Genomic DNA, 18,829 nt, shown 5'->3' on the forward strand with positions numbered 1-18,829 from the left:
TTTTATTTGTCTTGTTTTTTTTCTTTTTTTTTACTCCTCAAGTTTCTAAGTGTCATTCCGGTAATCACATGTAATTATATTATAACTCATTCAATATCCTCTGCTGTATAATATTCCATAATGGGAGTGTACCACAATGTAAAATCATTCTCCCGTTGATGGCTGTTTGGGCTGTTTCCAGCTTTGTATTAACTCAAGCAATGCTGCTATGAACAGTGTTGTGTACGTTTGTAAGAATTTCTCTGGAGAATATACCCAGGACTGGAATACACATTTTTATAACTTTGTTTTCCAAAGTGGTTATACGAGATGTGGTTTTCACTTGTTTTGTTCATTTAAATATCCTGGGCACCTTTTCCTTTGGGTGCATACTGATTGACATCACTCGTTTGAACAGCCTCGCAGTGCACTTTGGCAGGACTGTGTGTTTGTTTACTTAACCAGTCACCTATCTTTTTTTTATTATTTCATTTTACTTTTTTTTTTTATTTACTTATTTTTATTGTACTTTAGATGAAGGTTTACAGAACAAACTAGTTTCTCTTTAAACAGTTAGTACACATATTGTTTTATGACATTGGTTCACAACCTCATGACATGTCAACACTCCCCCTGCTCAATCTTGGGTTCCCTATCACCAGCTTTCCTGACTCCTCCTGCTTTCTAGTCCTTGCCCCAGGGCTGTTAGTCTTGTTTTTTTTTTTTTTTTTTTTTAATAACTTTTATTAAGCTTCAAGTGAACGTTTACAAATCCAATCAGTCTGTCACATATAAGTTTACATACATCTCACTCCCTACTCCCACTTGCTCTCCCCCTCTTGAGTCAGCCCTTTCAGTCTCTCCTTTCTTGACAATTTTGCCGGCTTCCCTCTCTCTCTATCCTCCCATCCCCCCTCCAGACAAGAGTTGCCAACACAATCTCAAGTGTCCACCTGATATAATTAGCTCACTCTTCATCAGCGTCTCTCTCCCACCCGCTGACCAGCCCCTTTCATGTCTGATGAGTTGTCTTTGGGGATGGCTCCTGTCCTGTGCCAACAGAAGGTCTGGGGAGCATGGCCGCTGGGATTCCTCTAGTCTCAGTCAGACCATTAAGTTTGGTCTTTTTATGAGAATTTGGGGTCTGTATCCCACTGATCTCCTGCTCCCTCAGGGGTCCTCTGCTGTGCTCCCTGTCAGGGCAGTCATCGATTGTGGCTGGGCACCAACTAGTTCTTCTGGTCTCAGGATGATGTAGGTCTCTGGTTCATGTGGCCCTTTCTGTCTCTTGGGCTCTTAGTTGACGTGTGGCCTTGGTGTTCTTCATTCTCCTTTGATCCAGGTTGGTTGAGACCAATTGATGCATCTTAGATGGCCGCTTGTTAGCATTTAAGACCCCAGATGCCACATTTCAAAGTGGGATGCAGAATGATTTCATAATAGAATTATTTTGCCAATTGACTTAGAAGTCCCCGCAAACCATGTTCCCCAGACCCCCGCGCTTGCTCCGCTGACCTTTGAAGCATTCATTTTATCCCGGAAACTTCTTTGCTTTTGGTCCAGTCCAATTGAGCTGACCTTCCATGTATTGAGTGTTGTCTTTCCCTTCACCTAAAGCAGTTCTTATCTACTGATTAATCAATAAAAAACCCTCTCCCACCCTCCCTCCCTCCCCCCCTCGTAACCACAAAAGTATGTGTTCTTCTCAGGTTTACTATTTCTCAAGATCTTATAATAGTGGTCTTATACAATATTTGTCCTTTTGCCTCTGACTGATTTCGCTCAGCATAATGCCTTCCAGGTTCCTCCATGTTATGAAATGTTTCAGAGATTCGTCACTGTTCTTTATCGATGCGTAGTATTCCATTGTGTGAATATACCACAATTTATTTACCCATTCATCCGTTGATGGACACCTTGGTTGCTTCCAACTTTTTGCTATTGTAAACAGAGCTGCAATAAACATGGGTGTGCATATATCTGTTTGTATGAAGGCTCTTGTATCTCTAGGGTATATTCCTAGGAGTGGGATTTCTGGGTTGTATGGTAGTTCTAACTGTTTAAGATAACGCCAGATAGATTTCCAAAGTGGTTGTACCATTTTACATTCCCACCAGCAGTGTATGAGAGTTCCAATCTCTCCGCAGCCTCTCCAACATTTATTATTTTGTGTTTTTTGGATTAATGCCAGCCTTGTTGGTGTGAGATGGAATCTCATCGTAGTTTTAATTTGCATTTCTCTAATGGCTAATGATCGAGAGCATTTTCTCATGTATCTGTTGGCTGCCTGAATATCTTCTGTAGTGAAGTGCGTGTTCATATCCTTTGCCCACTTCTTGATTGGGTTGTTTGTCTTTTTGTGGTTGAGTTTTGACAGAATCATGTAGATTTTAGAGATCAGGCGCTGGTCGGAGATGTCATAGCTGAAAATTCTTTCCCAGTCTGTAGGTGGTCTTTTTACTCTTTTGGAGAAGTCTTTAGATGAGCATAGGTGTTTGATTTTTAGGAGCTCCCAGTTATCAGGTTTCTCTTCATCATTTTTGGTAATGTTTTGTATTCTGTTTATACCTTGTATTAGGGCTCCTAGGGTTGTCCCAATTTTTTGTTCCATGATCTTTATCGTTTTAGTCTTTATGTTTAGGTCTTTGATCCACTTGGAGTTAGTTTTTGTGCATGGTGTGAGGTATGGGTCCTGTTTCATTTTTTTGCAAATGGATATCCAGTTATGCCAGCTTTACTTTTTTTTTTTTTAATTGTATTTTGGTGAAAGCTTACACAGCAAATTAGATTCCCATATAACAATTTCTACACTTATTGTTCAGTGACATTGGTTACATTTTTCAGAATGTGTCAGCATTTTCATTATTTCCATTCTGGTTGTTCTGTTTCCATTAATCTTGGTTCCCTGGTCCCTTCCCCACCCCCACCTCGCCCTGCCCTTCTCATCTGCTTTAGGGTAAATATTGACTGTTGGTCTCATATAGATGATTATTTAAAGGAGCACAGTACTCACGGGTGATACTGTTTGTTATATGAGCCAATCTATTATTTGGCTGAAACGTGATCTCTGGGAGTGGATTCAGCTCCAAGTTTAAAGGGTATCTTAGGACCATAGTCTTGGGCGATCCTCTAGTATCTACCGGTCCAGCAAGTCTGGGCTTTTTTAGGAATTTGAGGTTTGTTCTACATTTTTCTCCCATTCTATCCAAGACCATCTATTGTGTCCCTGGTCAGAACAGTTGTTAGTGGTAGTGGGGCACCATCTAGTTCTTCTGGTCTTGGGATAAACAAGGCCATGTTTCATGTGAGCTATTAGTCCTGTACACTAGTTTCTTCTTTGAGTTTTTGGTTTCCAAAAACAAACAAACAAACCCACTGCCCTCGAGTCGATTCCAACTCATAGCGACCCATAGGATAGAGCAGAACTGCCCCACTGTGGTTAGCAGCCTTAGCACTTAACCACTACGCCACCAGGGTTTCCATGTAATGAATAGCCTAGTAATTATAAGAACAAACATTTTTTTCATCTTTACAACCCTATGAGGTTGCTCTTCTCCCCATTTTCCAGAGGCAGTGAGTGGGTCAGTAATGTGCCAAGGCCACACAGCTAGTAGGTGGCAAAGCTGGACTTGAATCCAAGCAGGGCGCCCTAAGCCACACTCCCAACCAAGGTGCTGCTCAACCTTGCACAATGTGCGCAGGCTCCACTCCCAGAGTGGAGGGTCAAAGGACACAGATGATGGACATGTAGATTTTGATACATACTGCCTGAAATAGGTGGCCCTCTCTCTGGGCTGTACTAGTTAGTGATCAGCAGTGCCTGGGTGAACCCCTGAGTAAGGGACTACTGGGTGCAGGGCGCTGGGCAGGGAGCTGGAGGCCCTGGGTGGGTCGGTATGCTCTGGACTCAGTTTCCCCATCCGTGGTTGGGATCATTCCGCGAGACAGAGCTGGGCCTGACTCACACTAAAGGGCTCGGAAAATTATCATTTTTGTTCTTACCACGGGATGCACCGAGGGGTAAAGGATCTGCTCACGAAGCCCTGGGACCCGGGTCACTTGCCGCTCACCCTTCCCCTAGAGCGCCGTCCGGGGGCGGAACCACCCGTTGCCCCCCGTGGCTCCACCCACTTCCCAGGCCTGGGCCCGGGCGATGAACGGCGGCACTAGGACCCAGCGGGCTGGGGCTGCGGCGGGGCCTGGGCGGCCTGCGGAGAGCGGACCCCGGCTCTCGGCTCCCGGCGCCATGTGAGGGGGCTCGGGGGCGGCGGGGGGCCGGGCGCTCCCCGGGGGAGGTGAGCCGGCTCTGCGCGGGGCGGGCAGCTGGAGTGGGGTGCCGCCTACGCCCAGGGAGGGTAGGTGGGGGGTCGCTGTAGATGGGGGTTGATGGCGTGGCCCGAGGTCTACCCCGATTCTCTTGCCTTTGGTATCGGCGCCCTGAGATCACCATCCTCGCGCCCAAGGGCTGTCGCGGGGCTTGCTGGGCCCTCTGCCCCTGACTACCCCGTTAGAGCTCTTGGACCCTGCTGCCGACTTGCCTCCCTTTTCTTCCCAGCTGGGGCTAGGGCTCCGGCAGGGAGGGGAGCTGGGGAGAGAGTCTGCTTGAGGAGGCTTCAGGGGTGAGCCCCTCTCCCAAGTGGACTCATGGCCTCAGTGCCCCCCATCATCTCGGGATTCTGAGTCCCCCTCCCCGTTATTACTGGAACCCTCCTCCTAGGCTGCTCATGGGGGGCGTCGCGGCCTACGGGATGGCTCCTCGGTCTGGGAAAGGCGAAGCCCCCAAACTGAGGCGGACTGTAGTCCCCACCTTCAGCCCGCGGGTTCAGCCTGTGCGCCCAGCCTTGGGGCTGAATGCACGCTCCTGGCGCAGCTCTCTGGACTGCCACCTCACCGCCCTGAGCAAGTCGCTCCCCAACAAGCCTGTCCCCCAGTGCTTGGCCAGGTGCTGTCACGCGCGAGGTGGCCTCTGGCTCGCTCTAGCCTGGGGGATCGTGAGGGAGACTCCGTCGGTCTCGGCCCTGGGCCTCTTCCTGTAAACAAGTGTCTAAAGAAGGCTCCACTGCCCAGGCGGTCTGCGCCTTTCTGGGCGGCCCTCCCGCTCTGCTTCTGTAAACCTTAGTCTCATGGGGAGTGAGAACCGCTTCTCTACCTCGGGCCGTTGCCCCCAAGTATTCAGTGCGTGTATGATGCTTAGCATGCTTCCAGCACACGTTCCGTGATAATAGGGAAAGTCGCTGGGCTGGGTCGGGGGTGGGTGCTGACCTGGCACAACTCCTGGAGAGCCAGGCCTTGAACAATGAGTAACAGCAAGACTAACAGCACTGGCACTGGCTGAGCCCCTTCAAGCCCTGTGCATCTCTTGCCACATCAGAGAGAACTGGCCCCCTCTCCCAGATGGCTTGAATCCTTCCGACAACATTGTGAGTTACCTACTCTTATTATTCCCATTTCACAGATGAGGAAACTGAGGCTCAGAGAGGTCACATGGCTTGCCCGAGGCCCCCCAGCCAGTAAGTGGTAGAACCGGGATTCGAGCTCGCACCTGAGAAGCTGTGCTGACCATGGCCTTCTCAGAGCAGGATTGTGACGGGGCTGACCAGGGGGACGGTGGTCCGGGCTGAGGGCACTGCTCAGGCAAAGGTGGGAAAGTGGGGGATGGTTTTGGGAACTGGAGTGCTGTAGTGTGTCTGGAGCATGAGGCATTGGCAGGAGAGGGTAGTGAGGGGGAGACTCAGCTCAGAAAGGTAACTAGACAGTGAAGGCCTTGAATGTCAAAGGCTCAGGGCTGATGTGGGCGACCCTGGGCATCTGGCTGGCTTTTGCCCCATGGGCTTTGAGCCCAGGGACAATCCCCTCCTCCCTTCTGATGAACCTCAGTTTCCTGATCTGTACCGCGGAGTCTGGGCAGGACGTCACTGAATCTGCGGTTCGGGTGAGAATCCGGGACGAAAAGCCCCGGGGACTCCCTGGCTGCCTGTGAGGGACCAGCCCTGGAGAAACGTGGTGCTGGCCGTGGGGGGAGGGGGGCACCCGCGGAGAGGGGCGGAGTTGGGTAGTGGGCGGAGCCAGGGCGAACCAATCAGGAGTGGCGTGTGTGGGAAGCCTGTTTTCGCCTGAGGTTCCCTGGTTATTTCCCGTGGCTGTGTAGGAGTAAACAGCCGCTAGGTCAGGGGGCGGAGACAGTGGTTGTGCAGAGGGGCCTCCGGAGGTAGTGTGGAGCTGGGGGGCCCCGGCCCCCAGTTTCTCCCTCTGTACACTCTCCCTCCCTCACTACCCTCTGAATCTGTTGGAGGTAGGCTGGACACACACTCCCTTTATTAAACCAAAACCCAATTCCAGTTCTTAGCGACCCTATAGGTCAGAGTAGAACTGCCCCATAGCGTTTCCAAGGCTGTAGTCTTTACGGAAGCAGATTGCCACATCCTTCTCCCACAGAGCGGCTGGTGGGTTGGAACCGGTTAACCACTGTGCCACCAGGGCTCCTTATTCCCTTATACAGGTGAGGAAACTGAGGTCTGGAGAGAAGCTCTGTACTGCAGAGGGCGGTTTGGGGAGTGAGGGGTAGAGCTGGGCTTGTCGCCTTACAGCAGAGGCCAAGGGCAGGAAGAAACCAGCAGCCCACGATTGCACTGTTTTGCTGAGTCCCGTGGGGCGGGGGCGGGCAGTGATTACAGCCATCTGACAGAAGAGGAGTCTGGGGATAGGGAAGCAAGTGACCTGCCTGAGTCACCCAACTAGTCAGTGATGGAGCTGGGACTAGAACCAGGTCTCTCAGAAGTGAGTCCCCATGCTGTTAAGGACCAAGATTTTAGGGGTTAACGAATTCACTCATTCACTGATACTCCCACACTGTGCATCTCTGGGTGCTGAGGTACAGTGGAGAATGCGAGGACCTGGGCCACGTGTGCCCCCAGAGAGCTGTCAGCCTGGAGAGGAGGGAAGGACCCAGATGAACACAGTTATGGGGACAGCCAGGGAAAGGTCCTGGCCCACTCCAGGCCTGGAGGATGAGCAGTAGTCAAGAGGGAAGGGTGTTCCAGGCAGAGGGGACAGTTTATGGAAGACCTGGAGGGGTGAAAGGAAGGGAGTTTGGGGAACTATGTGGAGGAGGAGTGTTACTTAATTTTGAGACCACAGGAACCTGAGACAGTGTTTAGAGCAGGGGGGAGGTGGCTCCTGCTGCATGGAGCAGGTAGGGCCTCTAGCCAGGGAGCCAGCCTTAGGCCTGCCAGCTGATTAGGAGAGACTGGGTGTGGGGTAGCTCCTGCTCAGGGAGGAGAGTAGGAGAGAGCAAGGGGTAGGGAGAAACAGGGCTCTGCCACCGCTTGGCTATGTGACCTCAGGCTGGCCCCTGCCCTTCCTGGGCCTCAAGTGGCTCCAGCTACAAAATGAGTATGGCCCTGAGCCTTAAAGTTCTGGGTGGGCAGGAGACCTGGTGGAGAGTGGGAGGTTGTAGGGCTTATAGCCTTTGTCCAGCTGGGCCTAGGGAAGGATGCCCAAATCATATAACCTTCTGGTGGCTTGCAGGTGTGACCCCTCTTCCCTGCCCCCCGGCCCAACTGCAGGACGCCGGTCCCTACCCCTCAGCAGACGCCGGAGAGAGATGAGTAGCAAGAAAGTAAGTCCGCCTCTACTTCTTGTCCCCATATGAGCCTCTCACTTCTCTCTGTAAAATCAGCTGCTTCGGAGCTACCTGGGACCTGGGCCACCACAAGTCCCTCTTCCCTGCCAAGGAGCAGCTGATGCCTGGGAGGCTGAGGTTTGAGCCCTACCTGGACCACTGATCTGCTGTGTGGCCTTGGACAAGCTCTTGCCTCTCTCTAGTATCAGGCCCCACCTTTGCCTGCCTAGGCTTCACTGGTTCAGCTTTGGTGAAGGAGTCCTGGGTCTTGCCCAGCCTTGCAGACCCTGGGCAAATAAATCCCAGCCTCGGACCCCACCTGTTATCTGGCCACCACAGCCGCACATTGGTACTCTGCTATTCATGTAGCTCAATTCCTGACCAGAATACTTCCCACCTGGTTTAATTGAATGATAAACATTTATGTAAAGTTACTGTCTGGGAGAGACCTGGATCCTCTCGCTCAAATGCACCACTTGTCTCCAGGCATCCTCCCAGTTGCAAATGGAGGGATCCTTCTGACACCCACATCCAATTTAATCCAGCAAACCCTCTCTGAGAACCTACTGGACTGCAGGCCCTACCATGGGCATTGGGATATGATGGGAATGAGGCTGAGCCAGCTCTCTGAACTTTAAATGAGTGGAAAGAATGGCAATGTATATGCAGTGTGATTGGCACTGTGATGGTGGGGGTTGCTCAGGGGGCTGTAGGAGACCTTCCTGGAGGAGGTAGTATCTGAGCTGGCCTGGGAGTAAAGAACATGAGTTAGCTCAAGGAGGTAGGGTGGCCAGCCTGCGTGTGACTGGGCCCTCACTGACCTCTCCCCTCTCTAGGAGCAGCGGTCAGTAGTGTTCGTGATCCTCTTTGCCCTCATCACCATCCTCATCCTCTACAGCTCCAACAGTGCCAATGAGGTCTTCCATTATGGCTCCCTGCGGGGTCGCAGCCGCCGGCCCATCAACCTCAAAAAGTGGAGCATCACCGATGGCTACGTTCCCCTTCTGGGCAACAAGGTAGGGCCAGCCACTTTGGGGGAGCCCACTTGGGAGCTGCCTGTTGGCTGATCCTCCCCATCACCGTCATCACTGTTCCTCCTTCCCCTCCCTCTCCCCCTCCCCCTCTTCTCTCTGTCACCCCATCCCTCCTAAAGGAAATGGTGGAGCCCAGGAGTCAGAGACCTTGGCTTCCAGTGACCTCAGCCCTTTGCTTGGATAATTGCCCTATCCTGTCTGGGCCTCAATTCTCTCCGAGACCTCACCCCTAGCACAAATATTCTACACTTTCCTGATGCAGAATCCCTTTGGAAAAGTGTCTCTGTTTTTCACTTATCTCTGTCTCTGCTGGAGAGTCCACATAGGGCTTGGGGACAGGGCACTTGGGTACTTGACAATGCAAAAACAGTAATAATAATAGCTGCTCTTTATCAAGTATCTGCTGTATGCCAGGCGCTATGATCATCAGTAATCCTGAGACCAACCCTATGAAGTCAGCATTAGTATCTCCTTGAATAGATTGTAAAATCAAGACACAGAGAAGTGAAGTTACTGGTCTAAGGCCACACAGTAAGGGAGGGGAGGAGCTGGCCTTGCACTTAGAGTTAACAACCACACCCATGCTCTTTCTGGGTGTGGTTTAAACCCTGGAAAACCTTTTAAATCCTAGTTTTCTCATTGCTTACATGTTATTGCCCTAACATCTGCTGAGTTCAAGAGGCATTCATACCCATTGCCATCGAGTGGATTCTGACTCATTACGACCCTGTAGGACAGAGTAGACCTGTCCCATAGGGTTTCCAAGGGATATGAAAGAAGCAGACTGCCACGTCTTTCTCCCATGGAGAAGCTGGTGAACTAAAACCGCCAACCTTTTGATTAGCAGTCAAGCACTTAACCACTGCACCACCAGGGCTCCTTTAAGGAGGCATACACACATACACACACACACCCCTGTTGGCATCAAGTCAATTCCGACTCTTAGCGACCCTATAGGACAGGGTAGAACTGCCTTAGGGTTTCCAAGGAACGCCTGGTGGATTCAAACTTGTGACACTTTGGTTAGCAGCCATAGCTCTCACTACTTCGCCACCAGGGTTTCCTAAGGAGGCATAAAAAAAAAAAAAAATTTTTTTTTTTTTTTTTTATGCCAAAAGTCATTCCTGGGGACTTCTGTTTACCTTGGAGGGCCATGAAACTCAGATTGGTGTTCACCCCATAGGCTTCCAAGCCCCAACTGGTTTCTTTGGGGTCAGAGAGAAAATAATTGGCCTCAAACATAGATCTCTATTAAGCCCTGCCTTCCCTAACCCTGCCTACCTCTCTCTCCTCCCACCTTCGCTGGCCCTCAGGCAGTTTTTCCTCAGGACCTTTGCATATACAGTCTTGAGCCTGGGCTGCAGACACACCCTCACTGGGAAAAGGCCCATTAGCAAGTATGTAGAGACAGATTAGCACCTGATTAAGACTTTCCCTATCCTGAGAACCCTTGAAACGGAAATAAAGAAAGGCGGAACTCAGGAAGAAAGTGGAATAGCCTGAGTATGGGTGATAGGGAAGGGAAAGAGGCAGAATCTGCCTTGAGGCTGCTTCTAGCCTGATGGGGGAGCTTAGGAAAACTGGAAAAGCCCTCAGTTGAGGTACATGTGATCTGTTGCTGGGTCTTGGAGGAAGGGCTCAGAGAAGGCTCTCTGGGGAGGTGGCATTTGAACCGAGCCCTGAAGGGTGAACAGGAATTACAGGGCAGAAAATAGGCGCCAAAGTGCATGTGGTTCCAACCTGTTCCTTTCAGAAATGGGGAAACAGAGCCCCAGAATGGCTTTCATACCCTTTCCTTAATAATGACGTGGTGTCTATGAGTCAGAATCAACTCGATAGCAACAGGTTTGATTTTTTTGGTCATCTTGCTTATGGGTGATGCAGAAATGTCCAAGGTGCATTTTAAGAGGTTGTCCTGTTTGGGAAACTGGGGCTGAAGCTGAAACTGGGGCTTTGTAGTCATATGACCTGGGTTCAAATCCTGGCCCTGCACTCTTCTGCCATGTGACGTAGGGAACATCACTGCACTACTCTCCTCTTCTCCTACTTGGTAACTGTCCCAATCCAATGGGCTTCTTTTCGTTCTCACCACACTGTGTTCATTTCCACTTCATAGGCTTTGTACTTGCTGATCTTTCTGCCTCGAATACTTTCCCTCTGATCCTTTTCATCCCTTAGTTCTCAGCTCAGAGAGGTGTCCCAGTATGGCCTCACTAGAGCAGCCCCCCTCCAGTCTCTCTTGATCCCCTGTTCCTGTTTTATTTTCTTCCTTGCACGTATCACTAGCTGGCATTATTTTTTATTTTGCTTGTTCCCTCTCTTCCTGATTGTGAACTTCTTGAGGGCAGGGGCTGGGTCTGTCTTGTTCATTGCTACAGAGCCTGTCCATTAGCCAGCTTCTTATAAATATGTATTGAATGTTGAATGAATGGGTTTCAATTTCTCTGGCTTTGAAATGGGCATAATCCCTGTATCCTGGAGGCCTGAATGTACAGAGCACAGGGCCCTGCATAGAGTGGCTGTGATGGTGTTTACTTTCCTTGTCCTTCAGACGCTGCCCTCCCGGTGCCACCAATGTGTGATTGTCACCAGCTCCAGCCACCTGCTGGGCACCAAGCTGGGCCCTGAGATTGAGCGGGCTGAGTGTACCATCCGCATGAACGATGCACCCACCACAGGTTACGCAGCTGATGTGGGCAACAAGACCACCTTCCGTGTGGTGGCCCACTCCAGTGTATTTCGTGTGCTGCGAAGGCCCCAGGAGTTTGTCAACCGGACCCCTGAAACCATATTCATCTTCTGGGGCCCCCCAAGCAAGATGCAGAAGCCCCAGGGCAGCCTTGTGCGTATCATCCAGCGGGCAGGCCTGGTGTTCCCCAACATGGAGGCCTACGCCGTCTCTCCCGCCCGCATGCAGCAGTTTGATGACCTCTTCCTGGGTGAGACGGGCAAGGACAGGTACCGGCCTCCCACCTGCCTCCTCTGGCCAGCCCTGTGCTCCTTCTCAGTATACTCTGCCCAGCGGGCCTTGGCTCCCAGCATGCACTCCTATGAGGGTGTGGTCACCCCTTCTTGCCACCCTCTGGTCAGGTTTCCTAAGACAGTTATCATTATGTCCAACTCTTAGCATGGGTCATTTCTAATATGCTCTGTGTGACTTTGTCTTCCCAGAAGGACATCCTGCCAGCATGCTTTGGTTTGAGGACATGCTCACCTCATCAGGCCCTTGTCCTGATGAGTCTCTACAGGAGAGCATCCACCCAGCAAGTCATAATCTGAAGGCAGATCTGCACACAGCATGCCTTACTCTGACTAGCCTCCTTTAGAGAACTTTCCTCTTGGCATGCCTTGCTCTGAAGAAACAAGAGTTCCCAGCATGCTCTGTCCTCTAAGATTACGTAGTCACTCCTAGCATCTTTCTAGGAGAACTCCCCATAGCATGCCTAATCTAAAGTCTTGGCTGTTCTGAGCATGTCTTGCTTAAAGCACACAGTTTTTCCCAGCCTGTTCTATTCTAAGGATACATTATTCCCAGCATGCCCTGCTCTGACTAATCTCCCTAGGAAAGCTCTCCAGCATTGTACCTTAGTCTAGGCCAGTGCTTTCCAACAGAAAGACAATGCAAACCATATATGTCATCTAAAATTTTATAGTAGCCACATTGAAAAGTTAAAAAGAAACAGGTGAAATTAAGTTTAGTATGTTTTATTTAATTCCGTATGTCCAGTTTATAGATCCTGTACATATTTTATTAGGTTTAGATGTAAATACTAAAAAAATTTTTGGAACCATGGAAAAATTTTTCTTTTTTAAATTTTTGGTTACCAACTGTTCATTGCTTGTATCAAGAAATACAGTAGATTCTTTGGGCATTTTCTCTGCAGCTAACCATGTATATGCAAATAAGGACGGTTTTCTTTCTTTCCAATCTGCATGCCTTTTATTTCTTTTTCTTGTATTGCACCGGCTAGAATTTCCAATATCATGTTGAATTTTATTGGAAGTGGTGTGTGGACATCCTTGCTTTTTCCCAATATTAAGGGGAAGGCATTCAGTCTTTCATCCTTGAATTTGATGTTAGCCATGGGTTTTTAATAGCTGTCCTTTATCAGGTTGGGGAAGTTCCCTTCTTTTCTTAGTTTGCTGAGAGTTTTTATCATGACTGGATATTGAATTTTATCAAAAAATTTTTTTTGTTCATCAACTATATGATAATGTGGTTTTTCTTAAGACTGTTAGTATGGTGGATTATGTGATTGATATTCAAATATTGAATTGGCCTTATATTTCTAAAATAAACCCTACTTGGTTGTGGTGTGTTGTTCTTTTTATAGATTGCCAGGTTTGATGTGTTGAGAATTTTCATGTCTGTGTTTATGAGAGATACTAGTTTATAGGTTTTTTTTTTTTTTTTTGGTACTCTTTTTGTCTGGTTTTGGGATCACAGTAATGCTGGCCCCAGAATTGGGAAGTGTTTTCTCTTCTATTTTCTGGAAGACATTGTGTAGAATTGGTGTTATTTCATCTTTAAATGTTTGGTAGACTCTGCCAGGGAAACCATCTGGGTCTGGAGAGTTCTTTTTCAGAAGGTTTTAAACTATGAATTCAATTTCTTTAATAGATATAGGCTATTCAGGATATCTATTTCATCTTAGGTGAGTTTTGGTAGTTTGTGGTTTTAAGGAGTTGGCCCGTTTCATCTAAGTTATCAAATGCAGAGTTGTTTCTGGTATTTTATTTTCCTTTTAATGTCTATCTAGTCTATGGTGATACCACCTCTTTCATTTCTGATATTGGTAATTTGTGTCTTTGCTCCCTTTTTCCTTGTCAGTCTTGTGAGAAGTTTATCTTTTTTTTTTTTTAACTTTTCAAAGAACCGTCTTTGATTGAATGTATCCAAAATATTTTCAGTTCAGCGTGTAACCAATATCAGAAAAATTATCAATGACATGTCTTACATTCTTTTTTTTCCATACTGTCTTTGAAATCCAGTATATATTTTACACTTGCAAGACATCACAGCCACAGGTCAAGGGCTCAGTATCTACATGTGGCTAGTGGCTGCTGTTGTGGACAATACAGCTTTAGGGTCTTGGCCACTTCTTCTATGCTTTGTTCTGAACTTGTGGTCACTTCCAGCATGACTTCTCTGATTAATCTTCCTTAGGGAAACTCGCATGGGTACAGCTGCTTCCAGCATGGTCTTTGGTCATGGTCACTTCCAGCCTGCCCAGCTCTGACCAGTTTCCCTCGGAAAGCTCATTTCTAGTACGCCCTGCTCCCAGTCTTTCCCCCAGAGTAGCTCTCCCCACATCCCTCATCTCTGCCCAGGTGAGCCCTCTACTAGCATACCCTGCTCCCAAAAGATGGCTAGACTAGGGGTAACCGAAGAGGGAGGAGGGCTCCAGTGGGTGGGTGGGAGGAGTTCCAGAAAATTCTGGGTGTTGACCATTCCTCCCTGTATGCTTCTCACCCCTGCCTGCATGGCCCTCATCATGACCCTTCTCTGCCCCCAGGGAGAAGTCCCATTCGTGGTTAAGCACAGGCTGGTTCACCATGGTGATTGCGGTGGGGTTGTGTGACCATGTGCACGTTTATGGCATGGTCCCTCCTGACTACTGCAGGTGAGCTCTTCTAGCCAGTGCCCTCCCAGGACAATGCCCAGTCGCTGACTGCAGGAGGAGCTGGGGGACCTGGAAACCTTGGCTGGGGCTGCCTTTAAGGGCCTCTATTGCATGACATCCAAACTGTTCTGGAGAGATCTAGGCTCCTGGGAGTACCTCATGGACCTTCACCCCAAGCTTTAAAAAAAAAAAAGACCGTATTGATGTTTAGGACAGGGTAGAACTGCCCCATAGGGCTTCCAAGGCTGTAACCACTGCACCACAAGGGCTCTTCTACCCCAAGCTTAGCTAAAGTTTATTAACAGTAATTATTGTTATATGAAAAGCCCATTAGGTGACAGCTCTACTCTTTACTGAGTGCTGACTGTGTGCCAAGCATAGCTACATTTATTAGTCATTTACTTCTCACAGCAACCTATTCTCCCTATTCCATAGCTGAGAAAAATGGAGGAGACTGTTTTGTGAGTGGCCTAAGGAGAGGTGGGACCAATCTCCAGAGTCCAAAGTCCCCATGCTACCACACACTGGAGCCCTCTCGGGGAAGGGAAAAGATTCCATTGCATTAAAAAAAAAAAAAAAAAAGCAGTCTGATGATCACAAACCTAGCCGACTTTATACCCATTTTACAGATGGGGAAACTGAGGCCAAAGGAGGGGCAAGGGTTTCCCCCAGAGGTCCTAGAGCAGATCAGGAAAGCCAAGGCCCTACCCTGGGCAAGGGTCCCCCTGGTGCCCGCCCTGCCCTTATGGCCCCCATCTGCTCTGCCCTAGCCAGCGGCCCCGCCAGCAGCACATGCCCTACCACTACTATGAGCCCAACGGGCCGGATGAGTGTGTCACCTACATCCAGAATGAGCACAGCCACAAGGGCAACCACCACCGCTTCATCACTGAGAAGAGGGTCTTCTCGTCCTGGGCCCAGCTGTATGGCATCACCTTCTCCCACCCCTCCTGGACCTAGGCCACCGTGCCTAGGGACACAAAGAAGCGGCTTGCCGCTCAGCCGCTCAACCACGGAGCATCTCCTGGCCAGTCAACGCTGGCCAGAGTGTCTCCTGGAGAATCAGGGCCTTGAAGAGGATTTATCCTCTAGCCAGTCAGGGCCTGGTCATATCTCTTGGCCAATCAGGGATTTGGGATTCAATGTGGTTAATCAGGGTGTCAGGGAGGTAATTCTGTCCAGTCAGGGTTTGAGCATAGTCAATCAGGGTATGGGACTATTTCTAGTCAATCTAGGCCAAGGACATGCCCTTTCCCATGAGGCCTTGGTTCAGAGCCCTAGGAATGGACCCCCAGATCACTCCCCACTTGGTTTTTAGCCCAAGAAGCTGGAAACTTTATGTGATTCCTTCACCTCCCAGTGCCAGAAAGAGACATTGTGTGGGGACAGGAGCTGTCTAGAGGCTGAGCTGGAGAATTTGTAGGGGTTGTGGGGAGGTCCCAGAAATGGAAGTCCTGAATCTGGGTCTTGGCTCTGCCACGGGACCTTGGGAAAATCCCTCTCCTTCTCTGGGGACCCTTCTGCCTATGTCAGGTTCTATGTGGAGTCTGAGACCCCCTCTTCACCTCCCCCACTGACCTGACCACCCTTGGATCTGTCCTCCGGACCTCTCCAGCCACCACCCCTTGCTGGGAGGCCCAGCTCCCTGGGAGTCAGGGGTTCCTTTCTCCATCTCCTTCTGGAAAACTTCAGGGTGTTTTTACGAAAGCTCCTCCAGGGTTGGGGGACTCTTTGACAGGAATGGGACAAACCTTCAGCTGTTTTCTTAGTCCTCTCAGCCGCACTGGCATTAGCTTGGCTCTTAAAGGGCCAGGCCTCCTTTTCACCATCTAGTGTAAGGCCCCTCCACTTGGGGCCCTTGGGGCTGAGAAAGGGTGGGATCCCAGCCAAACTTGGGTTTCATGTGGTTCTTTTGTGTGGAGCCACTGGGACCACTGGGGGCTTCAAGGGTCTCCCCACCTGGGCCTGGGATGGCTGTAGGGAGCCAGGAGCCATGTTGCCTGTGTTCTGTCCCCCTCCTTCAAATGGCACTTTATTGCTGGGGCTCAGTAGAGTGGATTTGCTCCCTGTTCCTCCAGAGCCTGGAAAGGAAGACTTGGAGGGCTTTCTGGAGGAGGTCGTGGAGGTGGAAGGGTCAGGCAGAGGTGGAGGTCAGCAGACAACCATTGCACATTGGGGTGGGGGGCTGGTGACTGCCCCAGACTTGGTTTTGTAATGATTTGTACAGGAATAAATGCACCTAAGCTCTGGCTTGCTTTCTTGTGTCTTCTGGGTCAAGCTCAGCCCTGTCTGGCCCAGCACTGTGAGCTTCCTCAGGACAGTTGCCCCACCCTCGGGCTAGGCACTCACGGAGAAGTCGGAGGTTCAGCTGTTTCAGCCAGCCACTGGCAGCTATGGGGGCTGGAACCAAGTCCACCTGGCTTCCCCTGTCCCTGCCTCTTCCTGCCTGTGTGACCTTAGACAAGTCACTTTACCTCTCAGAGCCTCAGTCCCCTCATCTGGGAAAAGGACCAACTACAACCAGACACTGCTCTGGAGGAGCTCAGGTTCTAGAGAGGGGAGGGACAACAAGTTCTATCTCAGTTGACCCCTCCCACAGGGGAAGGGCTATGAAGACAGTAACACAGGGCACCAGCTGTGAGAGGGACTTTTGAGGAAGTGAGGTTTTTTCTGAGGCCCGGAAGCTGAGGAGCTTCTGGGCTGGGGCTGGGAGAGGGGAAGGGGTGGGTGGGGAAAGCAAAGTTTCTGCAACAGAAAGCCAAGGAGGAGCTGGGGGAGGCCAGAGAGGAATGAACACGGGGGTGGGGGAGGGTGGCTGGCGGCAGGGTCAGAGGTCTGCAGAACCAGAACTTGGCTGGGCCTGCCTTGCAGGAGAGAGGCAGGCAGGGGTGCAGGGCAGGGGGAGGGAGGGGTATGCGGGTGGAGGGAGGTTGGACACCCAGAACCCTGCGCTTGCTTTGTTTACTCCAGCTTGGCAGGTAGGACGGGGTCCCTGACTGCAGAAGATTGCAACCTGTTTAGGCAGATAAGATGTCCTTGGGAACAGAGGCCAAACAAAAGGTGACTGTGAGACAAGGGCAGCGGGCCTATGTGCTGGGACCTCCCAGGAGGAAAGAGAAAGAGAACTCTCCCCAGGCACTGGGCCAGCTGGATGATGGCCACTGGAGCTGCAGGCAGCATGGCCCTTTGTGTTTGTCAATTCACGTATACATTTGTACAATACGGAGAAATGTGCCACGTGCTGTACTAGGTGCAGTTGATGAATGAGGGACTGTCAGGTGGGGGGAATGGTAGGCTCGCAGCCTGGTGGAGAACGTGGCCTCACTCAGTGGACAGTGAAGCCAGTTTGGGCGCAGGTGGAGGGAGCAGTGGGAGATGAGAGCACTTGGGCCAGATGGCCCAAGGCCATGAATGCCAGCCTGAGGGTGGAGCTTCAAGGCTTCTTGCTTGGACTAGACAAGCGAGGCAGCCACAGGAAGGGCAGGAGACTGGGAGGTTGTCTGGCCCGAGGTCCAGGGGTTGGATACAACGCAACAATGGAGGGCCATTCTAGAGGGACAGGGACTCCTTGCAATGTCATTACATGGAGAGCCTAAAACTCTGCGTGGGCACACTTTCAACCCCATGCAAAGACAGAGGTTTCTAGGTAGTCTCATTGCTCCCAGAATGCCTTGGTTCTTCTGTCTGCCTAATGGTGGGTGTGAAAAGGAGGTTGGCAAGAGAATGTCAAGAGGGGGTGGGTTTCAAGCGGGCGGGGGGTGGGTCTCTGGGAAAGCTCAGTTTAGCTTCAGGAGGTGAGACTTGGTGGAAGACACTGAGGGAAGGAGGTCTGGGACCTGGTCCCCAAATCCTCCACCCCTCAAACTCTCACCCCCTCAGATGGAACCCAGGGGCACTGGTCTGCTCATTGGTAAAGTCACTGTCCTGAAGTCCTCACCCTCACAGTCCTCTTGGCTCCGAAACCTTTGGTGGCTCCCAAACCTTGGCTGGCTCCCCACTGTGGCCAGGACCAGACCCAGCACCTTGTTTAACTTTCGAGGCACTCCTGCACCTGTATCTGCACTTGCATCTCCACTGTATCCCTTTTCCAGTTACCCATGTGAACCATGCACTTCCTCATGTCCACGGAAAGGGACCTGCACCTGTCCTGGGAGGGCGCCTATCTCCGCAGCCTCTCCTACCAGCTGCAGTCCCCGCATGTACTTCCTGAAGCAGACACTCTACTGGGCCTGCTCCAGCTGTTTCCTGCTGATGCCGGTTCCGGTTCTGCTGGTTCCACGAGCAGGGCCCACTCTGGGCAGCCCTGTGCTGTGGACCCTGCGTGGGGACCCTGTGGACCCGGTGGTGATTCTCAGAGTGAGCCAGCTCTAGGATCATCCCATGATGCTGGCTTGTTTTCAAGCCTGAAATTCCTTCTCTAACCAAAATAGTTTTGAAATGTTTTTAAAAATTGCTTTCATTTTTACATATTTATGTTTTTATGTATTTAAATATATATATATATATAAAACAAAATAACTTAAACCGTACAAATTATGTAAGGTAGAAAATGAGGCCACGTCCAGTCCCAT

At 50.4% G+C, this 18,829-nt stretch overlaps 1 protein-coding gene across 17 annotated transcripts; it reads left to right on the plus strand.

The window, feature by feature from the left end:
- Positions 1 to 4,155: 4,155 nt before the first annotated feature.
- On the plus strand, positions 4,156 to 16,507 carry ST6GALNAC6 (ST6 N-acetylgalactosaminide alpha-2,6-sialyltransferase 6). Of its 17 annotated transcripts, none has more exons than XM_023544895.2 (9): positions 4,172 to 4,274; positions 5,435 to 5,489; positions 6,415 to 6,478; positions 7,507 to 7,597; positions 8,437 to 8,616; positions 11,186 to 11,573; positions 13,802 to 13,965; positions 14,151 to 14,258; positions 15,033 to 15,144. In XM_023544895.2, the coding sequence occupies exons 2-8, from the start codon at positions 5,435 to 5,437 to the stop codon at positions 14,214 to 14,216; spliced, it is 1,008 nt and encodes a 335-aa protein (XP_023400663.2). In that variant the 5' UTR covers positions 4,172 to 4,274; the 3' UTR covers positions 14,217 to 14,258; positions 15,033 to 15,144. The 17 variants fall into 17 exon arrangements, with proteins under 17 accessions (XP_023400656.2, XP_023400665.1, XP_023400663.2 ...); XM_023544894.2 differs by having other exon boundaries at positions 15,029 to 15,141; XM_064291388.1 differs by lacking the exon at positions 13,802 to 13,965 and having other exon boundaries at positions 4,172 to 4,227; positions 11,186 to 11,592; positions 15,033 to 16,507.
- The last annotated feature ends 2,322 nt before the right edge of the window (positions 16,508 to 18,829 follow it).

The sequence above is a fragment of the Loxodonta africana genome, chromosome 9, assembly GCF_030014295.1.
Source record: "Loxodonta africana isolate mLoxAfr1 chromosome 9, mLoxAfr1.hap2, whole genome shotgun sequence".
NCBI lineage: Eukaryota > Metazoa > Chordata > Mammalia > Proboscidea > Elephantidae > Loxodonta > Loxodonta africana.

Excerpts from the sequence above, each read along its gene's own strand:
- ST6GALNAC6 (XM_064291388.1), top strand. The coding sequence starts at position 5,435 with ATGAGGAAACTGAGGCTCAGAGAGGTCACATGGCTTGCCCGAGGCCCC. Across the intron at positions 7,598-8,436 it reads GAGAGATGAGTAGCAAGAAA|GAGCAGCGGTCAGTAGTGTT; the intron begins GTAAGTCCGCCT and ends TCCCCTCTCTAG. Across the intron at positions 14,259-15,032 it reads GTCCCTCCTGACTACTGCAG|CGGCCCCGCCAGCAGCACAT; the intron begins GTGAGCTCTTCT and ends TGCCCTAGCCAG.